Source organism: Carcharodon carcharias, chromosome 18 (assembly GCF_017639515.1).
Source record: "Carcharodon carcharias isolate sCarCar2 chromosome 18, sCarCar2.pri, whole genome shotgun sequence".
Taxonomy (NCBI): domain Eukaryota; kingdom Metazoa; phylum Chordata; class Chondrichthyes; order Lamniformes; family Lamnidae; genus Carcharodon; species Carcharodon carcharias.
This window is the reverse complement of record NC_054484.1, coordinates 44,539,510-44,559,381: the sequence shown is the minus strand read 5'-3', so window position 1 is coordinate 44,559,381 and position 19,872 is coordinate 44,539,510. Positions and strand designations below refer to the sequence as shown.

General features: G+C 41.7%; 2 protein-coding genes across 2 annotated transcripts in view; one reads left to right on the top strand and one right to left on the bottom strand.

Annotated features, from left to right (window-relative positions):
* Positions 1-3,584: 3,584 nt before the first annotated feature.
* On the bottom strand, positions 3,585-5,407 carry LOC121290892 (tigger transposable element-derived protein 4-like). Its single transcript, XM_041211922.1, has 2 exons — positions 4,693-5,407; positions 3,585-4,605 (listed from the first exon to the last, which is right to left on the bottom strand). The coding sequence occupies exon 2, from the start codon at positions 4,430-4,432 to the stop codon at positions 3,644-3,646; it is 789 nt and encodes a 262-aa protein (XP_041067856.1). The 5' UTR covers positions 4,433-4,605; positions 4,693-5,407; the 3' UTR covers positions 3,585-3,643.
* Positions 5,408-6,298: 891 nt separating this feature from the next.
* The window catches only part of kpna1 (karyopherin alpha 1 (importin alpha 5)), a 52,987-nt gene continuing 39,413 nt past the window's right edge, over positions 6,299-19,872 (top strand). The window contains exon 1 of the mRNA XM_041211198.1: positions 6,299-6,435. The gene's annotated coding sequence lies outside the window, so the exon portion shown is untranslated. The remainder of the gene's footprint in view (positions 6,436-19,872) is intronic.

Here is a 19,872-nt window from a genome sequence, read left to right as displayed (position 1 = left end):
TTTTAAACAACTAGGTGTCATGACATTTTTGTGCGCAACTAACTTTATCTTTAAAATAGGACTTTATTGAAAACTGTTTCACATTAATGAGTATCAATGGTATGCAAATATATTACAAGTATGAACCCATCAGAGGTCAGTTTATTGGTTGACATATATCAACCATACCATTGATTTTATGTCTGCATCTCAATTCACCATTGGGAAATTTTGCATCTCACCTAATTCAGTCTCTCCACACGTCACATTTCCTGTCCACATAGGCTCTATAAAACTCATCATGTATTTCATCTGGTAGGAATAATGTATAACTTTAAGTTTAATTTATATTTATACTGTCTGTTAAGAAAGGTGGAACAAGGTTTCAGTTTCATCTAGGTTTTTGGGAGCTTGGTACCAGGAAGTCTGGAGGGCCTTTTAACAAAAAGATCAGGTTTTCTGGATTTGTTTTTGTACATGCATTTTTAATGAGGTTTCACAACACTTGAAGTGAAGAGATGGGTTACAAATGGGTTAGTAGTTTAGTGATTTGGGAAAAGTAGAAATAACTGTGCTGTTGCCTAGCAACAGGGGTCCAGAGATACAGAGACACAGGGAAAGACAGAAAAGAAGTTCAGAGTGTATATGTTGGAGAGTAAAGACAGGAAACTGTGGAGGAAAGTTATTCAACAATAAGGAGTTTACTGATGAACTTTAAACATAAAGATTAAAACATTTATTAAACAAGGAAAAATATATTAAACCAGACAAAAAGATCTCAATACAAACACAAGAAAATGATTCAGACTCACACTATTCCTTTTACCCCAGCAGTACCCTTACAGACACAAAAACCCAGTGAAGATTTACCACTATAAGTAATACATTAAGGCTGCACGGGACTGAGTTTAGGCAACTCATGAGCAGGATCTTCTGGTCAGCAAGCAGGGTTGGGGCCCACTCGCCAACGCGTAAAATGATGTGGGATGATGTCAGCTGGAACTCCCGAAATCACCCTGCGTCATTTCCACTTTCAGCGCCCGCTGACCTGTCAACAGCCTATTGAGGCCATTGAAAAACTAATTAAGGTAATTAATGCATTTGCCCGTCCAACTTTAAGGTTGGCTGGCACGCCAGGAACCCTGGCGAGCTTTGGAAAAGCATGAAACCTCATCCACAGGCAGGGTATTTATGAGGGTATTTAAACTTTTATCAAATCTTTCAATAAAAGTTATGGACATGTCCCAATTCATGTGACAGTGTCACATGAGGGGACATGTCAAGGAAATTTTTTATCATTTCTATTAAAAATTTTAATTCCAAGCCGAGCTCCCTGAGGCAGCTCTTAGCCTCAGGAAGATGTGTGCTCTTTCACGAGCATGCGCGCAAGAGCACACTCCCAGCTGAGGGAATCCCCCAACACCTGCACAGGGAGCACACAGGGCTTCCTGACAGACGTCATGCTGGGCAGGCCTTAATTGCCCTGCCCATGTAAAATGGCGGCGAGGTGTGCCTGCCCATGCCCGCACTTCCCCCCCAACAGGGGGAAAATTTTTCCCCATGTGTTTGCTCTGTAGTTGTAGTAATAGTGAGTTTAGAGAGTGGTGTTGGGTGTCTCAGGGAAAGATACCAGCTGGGGAAAAAGCATCTAGTGAAGGCTCAGAAATCCGCTGGAAGAAAACCATTTGCTATTGGACCAGCCTAAACAAGAAGCTTTAGTGTTAAGATAGTGGTAAATCTTCACTGGGTTTTTGTGTCTGTAAGGGTACTGCTGGGGTAAAAGGAATAGTGTGAGTCTGAATCATTTTCTTGTGTTTGTATTGAGATCTGTTTGTCTGGTGTAATATAGTTTATTTTTCCTTGTTTAATAAATGTTTTAATCTTTATGTTTAAAGTTCATCAGTAAACTCCTTATTGTTGAATAACTTTCCTCCACAGTTTCTAAAAACAAAACAAAGCTAGGATCTACCAAGTTACGTTTCACCCTGGGATTTAACTTGTCCAGTATTAACATCTGCTGGGATTGTAACACACCTCCACATCTCCACTTCGACTGTTCAAAGTTGCTGAAATCGACCTCACAGGCACCAAGGAGCTCAGACATCTTGTTCTCACCCTGAACAAATTACAGTTTATGTGGAATAAAGTTGAGTAAGGAGTTAAGGAGCTCAATAAGCTCACCTATCAGTTTGTAAATAACATGGTGTAAATAAAGAAATGAACACATTGATCCTGCAGTATCATTGGATGTTAGTAGCATTGATGTTGCTATGTTGTATATGCTTTCACCATAGAGGAAAAACTGATTCCTTAGTGAACAGAGTGAAGCTTATGAAAGCCTGCAAATTGCAGTAGTGCAGAAAACTTGCTATTGGAATATTATTTTATGTTCTTTAATAGAAGCCATCTCTGCAGCATGTTCTAAATACCATGTAGGGGCTTTAGTGCAGAACAGAATGTTATCAGCATGACTGTCATAATAAATAGGATTGTGAAGGAATGGAAATTTCCAACATCGCTGAAGAAGGAAGTAGAATTCAGCAAGCTGACAATCATTATTTTTATCAGCTCTTGAAAGACAATCTGCTTCATTTCTATGATGTGAATTAATGAGGGCTAGTCAACAAATTCACTACATTCTGCGAGGAAACCATTGAACACTTAGTTCTGAAAAAAATTCTAGAAGTTCATGAAAAAATTCTGTGCTCCAACAATCTTCTTTGTTAAATTAAAGAACTGTTTAAATCCACGTTATTATTACTTGAATGGGCTCATTATAGGGTTGCCTACTTTGGTTAGATGGCATTCCAGGAGGTTTCATCACATTTCCACCAGCTCCAACCACTTACTTTCCTCAGCCCTGCCATGGGTTGCTCAGCATGTTAATCCTTGAGGAAATTTGCTGGTAATGGTGGCTGCAATTCTCAACACCCCAAAACCACTCTAACCATTCTGTGGTTTTACTAGAACAAACATGTACCCAGGTCACGTTGCTTCGTGGGTACAATACAACCTTGCTGTTTATAGGGAGTCAAGGCAGAGCAAAACAAGAAAAGAAAATGCCCATATCATTATTCTCACAGAAGTACTTATCTGGTGGTTAATCATTAATTCCATGACACAACAGGAAAATCTGGGAGAAATGGCAACACTTGCTCATTACAAAGTGGTGCTGAAGTATGCAACTCAAACCTTGGTGCCACTTGGAAATATTCTTGGAGAATGGGATTCATTTGAGATATATAGTACCAAAGTGAATCAACATTTCCATCATACAAAGGAAATCCGTAAATGTAGTTAGCCTTGATCAAAACTTGTATCAAAGTAGATCTGTGCAAATGGAGTCACAGATAAGAAGGTAAAGAAATATACAGTAAAATCTCAATGAGGCGAATCCCAGGGGATTTGCCTTCGATTCACGTTAAGCAGAGCTTCATGATAGCTGAGGAGATCTCACATGAATTCTTACATGAATAGGTCTCTATGTAACCCGAGATGACTACAAGTGCAGCCTATGACAAAAACAACAGATTCAAATGCCAAATGAAAATAGAGAAAAGTAGTAAATGCATGAAAAAATTTGTATTCAATTTGTTTAGACCTTACAATGACCTGACCTTGTAAAAGGCTAGGGCTTTGCACTGAAAAATGTTGGGAGTTAGCGTCAGAAACACTCCATAATCTTTTTCTGCTTAGCATGCTGATTTTGGACGTGGGCGACACAGTCTGCCATGTCTTCAATGCAGTCAAACATGTTTTCAGTGTTTTCATGCTGTAGTGCAAAATCGCAGAGCATCTCTAAGGCCTTTGAGGCATCGGCTAGGGAAACAGGTGGGCGAGCGGGCAGACACTCATCGGACTTTTCAACCTCCTCGGGTGAGGAATGTACTGCATCTAGGATGATATCATCTGTCAGCTCCCATGTGCACCGTATGGCATCATCCATCTCTGCGTAAGTTTCCATGGTTATCTCTGCTGGAATTTCCATGCCAGCCTCCCGCAGCTGAGCAAAAAGTGTCTCGTCATCTGGTTGGTTGACTTCACCCTGCTCCTCCTCTTTCTCGACATCTTGTGCAGTCATAATCAGTTTGAACCCAGTACGATAGAAGCAGTTGGCAATTGTGGCTTCAGTCACCATTTTCCATGCCTTCTTCATCATGAACATGACTTCTAGTAGAGTTGGATTGTACTTTTGCTTCTTATTGATGGCCTTGATAACCTGAGAAATCAGCTGCCGTCGATAGTGGGTTTTCAGGTTCCTAATCACCCCCTGGTCCATTGGCTGGAGCTTGGCCACGGTTTTGGGAGGCAAGAACAACAGTTTCACAGTCTTCAGGCCAGCGATGTTGGGGTGTGAAGGGCAGTTGTCTGTAATGATGACAATCTTCCTTTTCTTTCGTTGATACATTTTATCCACTTTCCTGATCCACACCTCAAAAATACTGGAGGTCATCAAAGCAGTTTTGCTAGCCTCGTACTGCACGGGTAGTGTCTTGACATTTGTCTAACAACGTAGCTTCTTGGACTTTCCTATTACAAGGGGCAGCTTTTCGGTGCCATCCATTTTGGCGCAGACCACAACAGTGATGCGTTCCTTGCTCCACTTTCCACCATTATGTGTTTCACCTTTAAAAATGAAAGAGCAGTCTGGCAAAAGATGGTAAAATAGTCTGGTTTCATCTGCGTTAAAAATGTCTCTTGGTGCATACTCACACAAGATGTGGGCAAGACCTTTTTGGAGCCAATCATCTGTCATTGCTGCCTTAACCGCCGCTCCCTCACTGCTTAGCGCCCGGAAGACCTGTGAGAAAGTTAAAAGTGTTATCGATTGGAGAGAAGGTGAAGTTGATACAGCAAGTGGAAAATCGGGGCGTGAAGCGGAAAGTGGACATCGCATGCCTAGTATTGAATCGGTCCAGCCATCCATCGCTGCAGGTGAACTCCATGTGGCCCAGCTTCTTTGCCAGGGCGACTCCCCTTTCCTGCAGGATTGGACCCGAGATGGGAATGTTCTCTGCTCGGGCTGCCTTGAATTAAGTTAGCAGAGCTGCTTCGATGTCGGGATATGCAGCCATTCTCATCCTCTTCCTTGCTGGAGAGAATGCCTGCTTGTCAAACTGTTCCAAGATGTTCACCTTATGTTTCATAATGGTGGACAAACTTGATGGTGGAATCTCCCACTCCTTTGCGATGTCCACTTTCCGCTTCACGCCCCGATTTTCTACTTGCTGTATCAACTTCACCTTCTCTCCAATCGACAACACTTTTAACTTTCCTCACAGGTTTAGCCATACTTGCAGGTTGTATACATTCTTTCACAGGGAGATCTTGCCCAGTGCTCCATGATTTGGGGCTCTTGTGTTTGGTTGGCGCAGTCATATGACAATCTTAGGCAAATTCAACTAATCCAAGTTTCGTCGCATCTGAGTTTGAGTCATGGGGATTTCACTGAAATTAACTTGTTTCTAACCGGCTGCCAATGAATTAAGTAACTCGAGTACAAACACGTTTCCATCTGTTTATACAGATGAAGTTACATTGTTTCATAGTTTGCCATTGTGAGATTTGAACTCTTGATACTCTTTTTGAGTAAACCTGTTTCCATCTGTTTCAGATGAAGTTACATTGTTTCATAGTTTGCCATTGTGAGATTTGAACTCTTGATCTTGGGGTTACAAACCCAGTACCATAACCACTTGGCTATTCAGGTGAACAGGACCAAATAGCTTTAAAATTGACACCCCTGAGAGAGATGGTGAAACAAGCACTAGAATAAAAAAAACCTGCAAATGCTGGAAATCTGAATTAACAGAAATTCGTGAATACATAGGGTAAGAATAAATGAGTTAAGACATTTGCCGTATGACTGTTTTAGTGAGAGTCTCCACTATTAGACTTCCCTGCAGTCGATTCGCTCGGTGCAATGCCTCCCACACATATCAGTTGGTGATGTTCACAATCCTAGTTAATGGCGGGCTGGTTCATCCTTCGTTTTCTTGTCACATTCAAGCCATTTGATATAAGGGTTTTGAATTCCCTGTAGTTCTGCTGGCTCCCGAACGAAGGAACAGCTGATCCACGGGGCTTAGGGGATTTTGCCTGGGAAGCATGCGCAGTGGCGGCAACGGGTTGGAACGTCAGCAGAGAAGCGCGAGCCAAGCAGATGGAGGTGTGAGCATGCGCGACCGGGGGCGGGGAGGAGGAAGAGGGCGTGAGTAAAAGCATGCGTAGCCGGATGACGTGAGTATATGCATGCGTAGCGGGGGAGGTGTGGTGGTGTCGTGAGTATGCGCATGCGGAGTCGGGTGACGTGAGCATATGCATGCGTAGCAGGGGAGGTGTGGTGGTGTCGTGAGTATGCGCATGCGGGGTCAGGCGGCTCTGGGCTTCTGAAAGCACCGGGAGGTGAAGGGGAGAGAGCACGGCTCTGAGCACAAAATACCGGGGAGATAGCTGGTAAGTTAGAGCTGGTTTACACTGTTTAAATACGCCGCGGAAATATCGAATGTAATCAGTATGGTGGTGGAAGTCGAGTTATGTAAGAACACCCACTGCTGTTCTATTGAATGGTGTGAGGTGTTAAAATTCCGGCAAAGGCCTAAAGTAGGTGGAAGCCACGGGATTGCCGTCAGTATAAACTGATTAAATATCCAGCGAGGGCCGCTCTTAGCTTAGGTTTTCCGGATTGTTTTGTTGAGGAAGGTGGAGTGTCAGAATGTAGTTCTTTATCCTCACACAGGGCTTTTTTTTTTAGCAATTTTGACTCGTTCATTCCCGTTTTAAGTCGATAAATTTGACTTAAATACAGTTGTAATCGGTTTTCTATCTTAAAGTCATTTAAAGCATTTGCTATGACATTGGTTATATATAATAAATGTGGTAGATTAAAGTAGTTTGTAAAACTTCCCTAAAATTACCACCTTTGGGACTGATGTATGATATTACCTTCTGTATAGATAGATGGGTTTCACTAAACACTTAGCATGAATATGGTACACAGTGCTATTAGATGCCATTACAGGGAGTATAAGGGAAGTAGAACTGGTGCAAAATAGTTTCCATGCCAGTCAGTACAACATTGTTTACCTAGGAATGAATGTTAATTTTCAGATGGATTCCAATTTTCCTGCTTTATTAGCTGAGATGAGAGGTGACTGAATCCCTGCTTGTTGTGAAAAAAGCTTCAGTCAGGCCCAGAATCTTACTGAATAGCTCGAATGTTCTGTATTGTAGCAGTATAAATATTTCTTTCTAATCAGGATTTATTTTTATAAAGGAAGATTTTAAGAGGAAGATTAGAATACATCTTCCCTACTACTTAGTACTGTTTTAATTTTGAAGTTGAAAATATGAACTACTTTATCGAGTAAGGATGTACCCTTTTTGTTGGATTTGTAGTAATTAGCAACACTTTTACCCATTTTAGGATGGTTGTAGGCATACCCCTAAAAATACTCTTCCACTTAAAGGAGTGATAATTGGCACTTACACTGTTGTGCTCAAGAAAATGTTAATAGCAAGCCTGTGAATTTATAACAGTAGACAAGCTAGACATCCTGAGGCAGAAAGACAGCAACATTTGTCTTGCTTACAAGATTTTTAAGGGAAAGGATCCACGTTTGATTTAATAGAATTAATGTCGATGAAAAGACATTTTAAATTGAGTTTCATAATTGTGGCCCATGGGTTTTCTAAAGAGAGAACATGAAATTCATTAACCAAACAAAACTGACAAGAAATTGGTCCCATAATTTTTCACAAGCCAAACCACATAAAGACTTGCATTTATATAGCACCTTTTGTGACTTCAGGACATTCTTTACAGTGCTTTACAGCCAATTAAATAGTTTAGAGGTGTAGTTACTTTTGTAAAGTATGAAATGCGGCAGCCAATTTGCACACAGTAATTGACTTTCAAATGACAATGTGGTAGTGACCAGAGGATCTGTTTTAATGATGGTTGAAGGATAAACATTTGCCAGGGCACCAGGGAGAACTTAATTGGTCTAATTTGAAATAGTGCCATGGGATCTTTTACATCTACCTGAGAGGACGGGCAGGACTATAGTTTAACATCTCATCCAAAGGATAGATCTGTTTCCTGGCAGAGAAATGTTTGAAACAAATGTGAAAAATGCTGGAAAAACTCAGCAGGCCTAACAGCATCTGTGGAGAGAAAGACAGAGTTAAAGTTTTGAGTCCGTATGACACTTTTTTCAGAGCTAGTGCCTTGTATAGTTTTAGCAAGATTTTCCCATTTTTATATTCCATTCCCTTTGAAATAAAGGCCAACATTCTATTTACCTTCCCTATTACCTGCTGAACTTGTATGTTAGCTTTTTGGGATTCATACATGAGGACCCCTAATGGACCCCTACATGCTGTAGCTTTCTGCAGTCTTTCTCCATGTAAATTATATTCAACTCCTCTATTCTTCCTGCCAAAATGCATAACCTTACGTTTTCTCACATTATATTCTATCCAAGTTTTTGCCCACTCACTTAACCTGTCTATATCCCTCTGTAGACTCTTGTCATCCTCACCACTTGTTTTCCCACCTATTTTTTTTCTCATTTGCAAACTTGGCGATAGTACATTCACTTCCCTCATCTAAATCATTAATGTATATTGTAAATAATTGTGGCCCCAGCACTGATCCCTGTGGCACTCCACCAATTTTTTTTAAACTCATTTATAGGATGTGGGCTTTGCTGGCTGGGCCAGTATTTATTGCCCATCACTAGTTACCCTTGAAGGTGGTAGTGAGCTGCTGCCTTGAACCGCTGCAGTCCATGTGGAGTAGGTACATCCACAGTGCTCTTAGGAAGGGAGTTCAAGGATTTTGACCCAGTGACAGTGAAGGAACAGCAATATATTTCCAAGTCAGGATGGTGAGTGACTTGGAGGAGAACTTCCAGGTGGTGGTGCTACCATCTATCAGCTGCCCTTGTCCTTCTAGATGATAGTGGTCGTGGGTTTGGAAGGTGCTGTTGAAGGAGCCTCAGTGAATTCCTGAAGTGCATCTAGGAGATGGCACACACTGCTGCTACTGTGTGTTAGTGATGGAGGGAGTGAATGTTTGCAGATGAGGTACCAATCAAGCGAGCTGCTTTTTCCTGGATGGTGTTGAGCTTCTTGAGTGTTGTGGGAGCTACACTCATCCAGGCGAGTGCCTTGTAGATGGTGGACAGGCTTTTGGGAGTCAGGAGGTGAGATATTCATTGCACAATTCCTAACCTCTGACCTGCTCTTGCAGCCACAGTATTTGTATGGTTAGCCCAGTTCAGTTTCTGGTCAATGGTAACCCCCAGGATGTTGATAGTGGGGGATTCAATGATGGTAATGCCATTGAACATCAAGGGGCGATGGTTGGATTCTCTCTTGTTGGAGATGGTCATTGCTTGACACTTGTGTGGTGCTAATGTTACTTGCCATTTGTCAACCTAAGCCTGGATATTGTCCAGGTCTTCTTGCATTTGGACATGGACTGCTTCAGTATCTGAGGAGTTGCAAATGGTGCTGAACATTGTGCAATCATCAGTGAGCATCCCCACTTCTAACCTTATGATGGAAGGAAGGTCACTTATGAAGCAGCTGAGGATACTATCCTGAGGAACTCCTGCAGCAATGACCTGGAACTGAGATGACTGACCTCTGACAACCAGAACCATCTTCCTTTGTGCCAGGTATGACTCCAACCAGTGGAAAGTTTTCCTCCTGATTCACATTGACTCCAGTTTTGCTAGGTCTCCTTCATGCTACACTGTCAAATGTGGCATTGATGTACAGGGTAGTCACTCTCAGCTCAGCTATGGAGACCAGCTCTTTTGTCCATGTTTGAACCAAGGTTGTAATGAGGTCGGAAACTGAGTGGCTGTGGCAGAACCCAAACTGGGTGTCAGTGAGCAGGTTATTGCTAAGAAAATGCTGCTTGGATGGCACTGTTGATGACCCCCTGCCATTACTTTGCTGATGATGGAGAGTAGACTGATGGGGCAGTAATTGGCTGGGTTGGCTTTGTCCTGCTTTTTGTTGCCCAGGTACATGCTGCACAATTTTCCACACAGCCAGGTACATGTCAGTATTGTAGCTGCACTGGAACAGCTTGGCTAGGGGCACGGCAAGTTATGGAGCACAAGTCTTCAGTACTATTGCCAGAATATTGTCATGGCCCATAGCCTTTGCAGTATCCAGTGCCTGTATCCAATATCCAGGAGTGAATCAAATTGGCTGAAGACTGGCATCTGTGATGCTGAGGACCTGTGGAGGAAGCAGAGATAGATCATCCACTTGGCACTTCTGGCAAATGCTTATCTTATAGCCTTATCTTTTGCACTGATGTGCTGGGCCTCTCCATCATTGAGGATGGAGATATTTGTGGAGCCGCCACCCCAGTGAGTTTTTTAATTGTCCACCACCATTCATGAATGGATGTGGCAGGACTGCAGAGCTTAGATCTGATCCGCTGGTTGTGGGATCGCTGCGACAGGCAGGTTGGTGAGGATGAGGTCAGGTATGTTTTTCCCTCTTGGTTCCCTCACCACCTGCTGCAGACCCGATCTAGTAGCTGTGTCAGTTAGGACACTTTGTCCACTACTGAGCCACTCTTGGTGATGGACATTGAAATCCCCCGCCCAGAGTGCATTCTTCACCCTTGCCACCCTCAGTGCTTCATTCAAATTGTGTTTGATACAACTGAGGGCATTTAAGAGTCAACCTCATTGTTGTGGGTCCAGAGTTCCTTCCCTAAAGGACCAGATAGGTTTTTACAACAATCGACATGGTCATCATTAGACATTTAATTCCAGATTTTTATTGAATTCAAATTCTACCCTCTGCTGTGGCAGGATTCAGATTTGGGTCCCTAGAGCATTAGCTTGGGTCTCTGGGTCTACTAATCCAGCGACAGTACCTCTACTCTATCGCCTTCAAATATACAGGTTGCCATCCTGAAAATGCCCCCCTTATCCCAACTTTCTTTTCTGTTAGTTAGCCAATCCTGTATCTATGCTAATATGCGACCCCCAGCGCCATGGGCTTTTATCTTATTAAGTAGCCTTGTGTGGTACCTTCTTGAACGCCTGTTGGAAATCCAAATTTTTCCATCTTCTGGTTCCCCTTTATCTATCCTGCTTGTTACCACCTCAAAGAATTGTAATAATTTGTCAGGCATGATTTCCCCTTCATGAAGCCATTCTAAACTCTGCTTGATTATATTATGCATTTCTAAATGCTCTGCTATTACATCTTTTTATGATAGACTCCAACATTTTCCCAATGACAGCTGTTAAGCTAACTGACCTATAGTTACCGTTTTTTTTTTGTCTCCCTCCCTTTTTGAATAAGGACTTTACGTTGGCAGTTTCCCAATCTTCTGGGACTTGTCCAGAATCTAAGTAATCTCGGAAGATTACTACCAAGGCATCCACAATTTGTGTAGCTACTTCCTTCAATATCCTAGGATGCAACCCATCAGGTCCAGGGGACTTATCAGCCTTTAGCCCCATTAGTTTCCTTAGTACTTTTTCTCTGGTGATAGTTATTGTATTTATTTCCTTCTCGTCCCCCCCCACCCCCCTTTGCCCCCTTCACTATTTAATATTTTTGGAATGCTATTTATGTCTTCTACCAACAATTCTAATATAAAGTATTTATTCAACTCCCCTGCCATTTCCTGGTTCCCCATTATTATTTCCCTAGCCTCATTCTGTCTATGTTCACTTTGGCCTCTCTCTTCCTTTCTATATATTTAAAGAAGCTCTTACTGTCCATTTTTATATTATTTGCTAGCTTACCCTCAAAGTTTATTTTCTCCTTTTTTTTAGTTGTCTTTTGTTGATTTTTAAAAATTTTCTAAGATCTCTGGCTTACCACTAGTCTTTGCCACATTGTATGTTTTTTCTTTCAATTTGATACTATCCTTAACTTCTTCCTTTGGTTAACCATGGTTGGTTTATCCCCTTCCTAGAATCCCTCTTTCTCACTGGGATATTTGTTGTGAGCCGTGATCTATTTCCTTAAATGTCAACCGTCTTTTCTGCTAAACTCCTTTGCTATTCCACTCCAGCCAACTCTGTCCTCATTCCTTTGTAATTACCCTTATTTAAATTTAGCACAATTGTTTCCGACCCAAGTTTCTCACTCTCAAACTGCTAAATTCTACCATGTTATGGTCACTGTTTCCTATGGGATCTTTTAACTCTTAAACCTGTCTCATTACATGTTACCAGATCCAAAATAGCCTGATCCATGGTTGAATCCACAACATAAAAGAAAACCTCCATAGAGCTGCATTTTATGTCCCCCTGCTGGCATGTTTGAAGGTGGAGAGGAGCTTGTAATATGCACCAGATGGCCTTCTCACCTGCCCCCTGGCCTATGTCCCATTTTACGGGACAGTAGGCAAGGTATCAGGCTGTTTGACCACCCTTATGCCCATTTAGGCCCTTAAGTGGCCAATTAATGGTCACCTGAAGGCCTCGATCCACCTCTGCTATTTTACCCACGGTGGGTGTGGGTGGCAGGGGCCACATCAGGTGGGCAGCCTGGCAGCTTTAGCTTCATAGATTGGTTTGGGCAAAGGAGGGGGAACTCCCTTTGAGGGTCCTCTGTGCCCATTGGAGGCATCCCCCACCCCCAAAGTCATTTCTTCCCTCTGATCCTCACCCTTAACCCTCGAGTCCAGTCCCCAACCCTGCTCGCTGCAGTCTGCCAGCAAGGCCGTGCCAATACCTGGACTTAATGAAGTCCAGCTCTATAATCTCCTCTTGTTCAAAGATTGTCTGTAGTCCCAACAGTGGCAACTGCTGGAACCCGGTGCTACTGCGCAAATCAGATTGACCAGCAGCTCTCTAAGGCAGGACTTCCTCTCCAGATGGCAGCAGAAGTCTCACCTTGAGCTAATTAATGCTGCTGCACTGCAGGGCAGCCAGTTTTTTCATGGGTGGGCTGCCGATCGACTTTTTAGGTGGGGGGTGGTAGAGCATGGAGAATATGCCCAGAAAAGCCAGCCCATAAATTCAGGCTAATTGGGTCAGCATTGAGTATTAAGGGTGATTAAATTTAACCTCTGCGTTCTTGACCTTCATAATGATTTGCATTATCTGATTAAAGGAACCTTGATCAGAATTTTGCCTTCTCTTTGCACATGAACTGTTTTCATAAAAGTGCAACACTTTTTCTGGACAGTCTCTGAATGTTGTGATAGTAAATTAAGCTATCTACCACGATGAGAGAGTCCACCAGTTGCATTAATAATCAAACCCTGTATTTCCAAATTCGGCACCAGAGTGTGTTTAAATTCAAGGCCATACCACCTTGTACGGGAAAGAATATAGTGAGAATTTGTGGAGAACCTTTTCTACGAGGAAAGTTTTCAGATGTGCCTTTGTGTTTTTTTAAGAGTTCTGAAATGCTGTGCCCGTAATCTCTGGTGGCTTGAGATTATTGGGCAGGGGCTCCTATAAAGATATTTGTGGAGTTGGTCAACCAAGTCAAGTGATTTCAGATTTTTTGCTCACTTAGATTTCATACAGAAAAGATGCAACTTGCAGGTCAGATACATTTTGAGCTCTTATCTAACAAGATGTAGTCCCAGTATCTTGAAGGAGAAACAAGCCTCTAAATATTCTCTTGGGCGAAACAGGTATGTGGCTCCACATATGCTCTGACCTTCACAGTAATGCTAGGCTGTTGTTATGAAGTGGGCTTTCATGTAAAGGAATGGTGTTGGCACACTTGTTCTAAGACTTTATGGTAGATTAATTATATAAAATAAAATGAGAGGTGCCTCATTTATACAGCATGTTCTTGAAACATCTTTACAGTGCTTCACAGCTAGTGACCTAATTTTTTGGAGCGTTGTCCCTGCTTTGGAAAAGTATACATTTACAATCAGTGAGGATGCCAATTAGTCTGTTGTGCCTGTGCTTCATAGAACCATGTTCAGTTAGAACAGTGGTCAGTTTGTGCACAGAATGGCCCCTCAAACAGCAAATGAGGTAATCAACTGACCATTTTTGTGGTGGTGGTTGAGGTCTGAACATTCCCCAGGACATCAGGGAACTCCTTCTCTTCAAATAGTGATGCAGGGTGTTTTGCATCATCTCCTATTTAACAAGGAAAGAAATGTGCAGTCCAAAATGGTACTGATCTACATGTGGCAGGAAGGTTCAAACCCTGGCCTGAGTGATTCGATCCTGGCGTTGTTTCCAGTCTGAGTGGAGAAATGGCTTCATTCCCCCAGATCTATCCAAGGCAAAAAAAGAGATCCTTCATTCTTGTTTAGTGACTTGTGCTTGACTATAGATTTTTGTTGAGAACAAGTTTTGGCTCAATTGTGATGTGTCCCAGAGTTTTTTTTATAAATGTGCAGCAAGCCTTTTTTATAATCTGGGTTCATAAATGACAAATGGGCACTTCAATATAAGGGTTTAGAACTATGTCAGTGATCATAGAATTTTAAAACAAAAAATAAAAAATACCTGGAAAAACACAGCAGGTCTGGCAGCATCGGCGGAGAAGAATACAGTTGACGTTTCGAGTCCTCATGACCTTTCAACAGAACTAGGTAAAAATAGGAGAGGGGTGAAATATAAGCTGGTTTAAGGGGTGGGGGGGTTTGTGGAGAGCGAGAGAAGGGGGGGTGTTGTTGGGACACGCAAGCAGTGAAAGAAGGAGATAACCAAAAGATGTCACAGACAAAAGAACAAAGAGGTGTTGAAGAATGTGCTAATTAAGAATGGATAGCAGGACAAGCAAGGTAGCTCTAGTGGGGGTGGGGTGAAATGAGACTAAAAGGGCATAAAAGGTATAGATAAATGATCGGTGGAATACATTAAAAATAATGGAAATAGGTGGGAAAAGAAAAATCTATATAAATTATTGGAAAAAACAAGGACGAGGGGGAAGAAATGGAAAGGGGGTGAGGATGGAGGATGTTCCTCCGGTTTGCGTTGAGCTTCAGTGAAGCTCCAAGCAACTGGAGTTACAGCACCTCATCTTCCGACTAGGCACTTTACAGCCTTCCGGACTGAATATTGAGTGCAACAATTTTAGATCTTAAATTCCCTCCTCCATCCCCCACCCTCTTTCCGTTTCTTCTCCCCCTCCTTGTTTTTTCCAATAATTTATATAGATTTTTCTTTTCCCACCTATTTCCATTATTTTTAATGTATTCCACCGATCATTTATCTATACCTTTTATGCCTTTTTAGTCTTATTTCACCCCACCCCCCACTAGAGCTACCTTGCTTGTCCTGCTATCCATTCTTAATTAGCACATTCTTTTAGATAATATCACCACCTTCAACACCTTTGTTCTTTTGTCTGTGACATCTTTTGGTTATCTCCTTCTATCACTGCTTGCTTGTCCCAACAACCACCCGCCCCCTTCTCTCCTCTCTTTCCCCCCGCCCCCCCGCACATAAACCAGCTTATATTTCACCCCTCTCCTATTTAATTAGTTCTGTTGAAGGGTCATGAGGACTCGAAACGTCAACTGTGCTCTTCTCCGCCGATGCTGCCAGACCTGCTGAGTTTTTCCAGGTATTTTTTATTTTTTGTTTTGGATTTCCAGCATCTGCAGTTTTTTTGTTTTTATCATAGAATTTTACCTTGGCATGAGCCTTTACAAAAAGATGAGTGTAACGATGCCTGATAAAGCCACTTTATTTTTATTGGCTATTTTGAGCTTTTTTTTAATATTTCTGTGCAGGCAGTTAAACCCATCATCTATCCCTTTAGTGAAAGTTGAATAAACAAGCTTGAGATCAGTTCATTTTTCTCTCCTCAATTTTGTCAATCTTTTAAAGGGACGTCTTCTGCCTGACCTAGCCAGTTTTGACAAAGGATACTGTCTGAAATGTTAAAGCAGTCTTCACTTGAAGATGCTGAATGACCTGTGCATTTCTGATACCTTTTATTTCAGATTGTGTAAAGAAATACAGGAAATCCTGCAATGTTTTTAAAAATTGGCCTTGGGATGTTGACACATTGGCGTGGCTGCATTTATTACCCATTGTGGTTGTATTTCTTGATCTGTTGCTGTACTTGTAGTGATCACTCTCCCACAATGGTGTTCATATAGGAAATTTTAGGCTACTGACCCAATAGCAATGAAGACATGATGATTTTATCTGTGCAAGTCAGAATGTTGTGTGATTTGTAGGTGATAGTGTTCCCATGCCACTGCTGTTTTTGTTTTCCTCAGCAGAGGTCAAAGGGAAGGATGTTGATATTGAAGATATTAAGGAGGAGTGCCATATAAACCATCTTGGCTTATTCATCCATTAAGAAGCAGAGTCCCCAATGCTTGGTATAGCCCATTGAAACTTATGTTATAGGAGTCAGTCTTGTGGCTTTACTGTAAATATCTTCCAGGGCTGGTTTCCTTGGTAGCAAGATTGTGACAAGATTAGATGCAGAACTGAAGATGTGGTCTGTAGTATTATGCAATACAGACATGACTTTCTACTAGTATTCTATTGTTTTGGCTATATATATATTAAAGCATAATATTCACTTTGCTTCCACGCAGTGTTTGAACATGTTGAGCATTCATCTCACTAAAATAACCTGTGCTGTTGTAATAATTCCATTTTAAAACATTTGATCAAAATTCATTCCACAGACGCGCATACCTGTATAACAGATTAAAAAGTAATAACATATTTATTCCGTCAATAATTCTTGATTATGCAATCTCTATTATTTTGAATTCTATTCAGAATGTATGGCCTGCAGAAAGTCGTACAATATATGCCATAGCCAGCAGTGGCACATTATAGCTGACTGATATTATACTTGATACATGTGTAAAAAAAAAAAATATATATTTTCTTCATTAGTTTTGTGGCTTAACAAGAAAAAATTGTTGAATCCACTTTGTGGCATTGCATTTGCCACTGGCTTGTCAGTGCTAATGTGCCTTTTATTTCATGAGTTGTGTTTTACGGTATATCAGTATTCCTTATCCAGGAAATTCTTCCTAAACCATTAATTATTGTTCTGATCTTGTTTCGAGCAAATAAAACTTTGACTTTGGAAACCAAACATAAATTATCCTATTGGGAAGCAGATACTGTTGAGAGTTGCCGTTTAGGCATAGCCAGAATTTTCATTGTGATATTTGAATATTTATATTTAAACAGGTCCGTTTTACCAACCTTGCCAAATCCCCCATGTTTACTTCCAGGTTATGGCTGGCTGCACAACATCGATGCATCAGGAGTTGGTGCCATTAGCAAAATGCAGTTGTAGTTATCACAATCATATTATGCAGCATTTCACTCATTTATCAATGGGAAGTATTCAAATTCTGTTTCTGCTTTCCCTCCTCATCTTCAAATTGGTGGCAGTATTAAGAGTTGAAAGTTTGAGTTTCTGATTTTGATGGTTTGCTGGACATGCCCTAATTTCACAGAACTAAAGGAAGGATATGAGAGACTGGTCAATTGTTTGTAGTAGCATAACCCAATGTGTCACTACCACCTTCAGGAATGTGGAATGATGGATTGGGAAAACAACTGGTATGTTGTACAATCTTGGCCATTATGCACATGTGATTTTTTTAAATTTTAGGACAAATGTTTTTTAGGCACTCATGTACTCTTTGTTCAAAGAATAAGGTTCTCCCTTTGAAGACAGATGTTTTTTTTTCTGAAGGTTGTTAGTAGGAGGGAGAATTAGAAAGGAGTGGGGACTGGATCATTGAATTATTCAAGGCAGAGTTAGACAGATTTTTGATAGACAAGGGTTATGGAGGCAGACAGGAAAGAGACCACGACCAGATCAGCCATGATCTTATTGAATGGTGGAGCAGGCTTGAAGGGCTGAAAAGAGCAGTAGTAGACCAAAGTCCTATGTTGCTAAAGTGGCATGAATGAGAACATCTTGACATCTGCAAACAGAGTAAAAGGCTGGGTGTGATGCAGGGAAAGACGAAGCTAAGGGGTAATGTAGAAGGAGAGAAATTATCATCACATTTAAAAAGGAAAAACTTCAATTTTCATTGGCCTGTAACTTCTGGTGGAGTGGCAGTTGATTTGGATTGCCACTCTGCTTGCAATTACTTAACCTTGAAACCCAGCTGCTCCTATTTCGCCCAACCTTCTGACTCAGGCTGGGCAAGATCTCTGTAGCACAGTGGATTCCCGTGGCCTACAGTCAGGGCAGCTCCATCAAAGGTAAGTAAGCCATGTCCCTTTCTTACCTGGTTTACGGTAGTTGATGCTGTAAGTTTAAAGGTCCCAGCCATTTTAACAAGCCAGGGAGAAGGTAAGTGTATAAAGTAAGTGGGTAGGAATTCATTGGGGAGAGGTGGGGGGAGGCTGGTGGTGGTGGTGGTGGTAGCGGGTAGTGGGGTCAGGGGAAGTCAGTACAATAGTTACCCAGAAGCCAGAATTTCTAATTCTAACTTTTTCTGGGTAACTCTTGCTGTAAGACAGTTTGCGATTTAAATTGCATTTTCGGATGGTTCCCAGTGTAGGGCAATTGCCCAAAGGATATACAAACTAGGAGCAGGAGTAGGCCACTCAGCCCCTCAAGCCTGCTCCACCATTCAATAAGATCATGACTGATCTGATTGTAACTTCAACTCCACATTCCTGTCTACCCACAATAACCTTTCACCCCCTTGCTTATCAAGCATCTATCTACCTCTGTCTTAAAAATATTCAAAGACTCTGCTTCCACTACCTTTTGAGGAGGTGTTCCAAAGATTCACGGCCCTCAGAGAAAATTTCTCCTCACCTCTCTCTTAAATGGGTGACCCCTTATTTTTAAATAGTGACCCTAATTGTAGATTCTCCCACAAGGGGAAACATCCTTTCCGCATCCACCCTGTCAAGATCCCTCGGGATCTTTTATGCCTCAGTCAAGTCACCTTGTAAGCTCTAGCATATACAAGCCTAGTCTGCCCATCCAGGTATTAAAGGAAGTTTGAACTCCCAGGCAGTTGCCCTGCAATCTTTATCTGGGAACCTCGGGGGTGGGCAGAGTTCCCGAGCACACATTTGGGGTATCCCTCAGATACACTGCCCTGGAGCTTGGAAGTTGCGGCTCATTATTCCTTGAGTACTTTGTATTCTCCAGAAATCTCACTTATCACTAAAAGCACTGCAATCCTATGTCAATTATAAATAAACAAAATTGTGTTTGTGCTTTGAAATCACTACTTCAGTAAAATCTGATGTGTTCGTGTGCATTTATGTCAGGATTTGCAAAACTGGTTAAGGAATGGAATATAGCAGCAGCAAAGGAATTATTCCATCCAAGGGTCCTGAGGAGGGTCGTTGATTTGAAACATTGACTTTTTTTTAAGCACAGATGCTGCCTTACTCAGTACTTTCACATTTACGGGGGGTGGAGGGTTAGCCAATAAACCATGTACAATTTTATACTAAGATGAACTGTCTAGATAATTCCATATAACACTGCACAGACAATTACTTAAATTTCTCTTAGAAGTGATTTAGTTACCTATAAGTTGGACTTTATAAACTGCAGTATTGGGCCTGCCCAAGTCCTTACACTACTGGAACAACATTATTCACTTGAGTTAAGTTCAAAATCATTACAATGGTATAATGTCAGTTCATTTAGTGACCTCTCTTAATTCAAGCTTATAGCTTGAAGAGCATTGTCACTTTAAATCTTCCTCCATTTTTTAATTCATTTAGGGGAGTTGGGCATTGCTGGCTAGGCCAGCATTTATTGCCCATCCCTAATAGTTTTTGAGATGGTGGTGGTAAGCTGCCTTCTTGAACTGCTGTAGTCCATGTGATATAGCTGTTAGGGAGCACAGTGCTGTTAGAGAGAGAGAGTTCCAGGATTTTGACCCAGTGACAGTAACGGGACGGCAATATATTTCTATGTCAAGAAGGTGAATGGCTT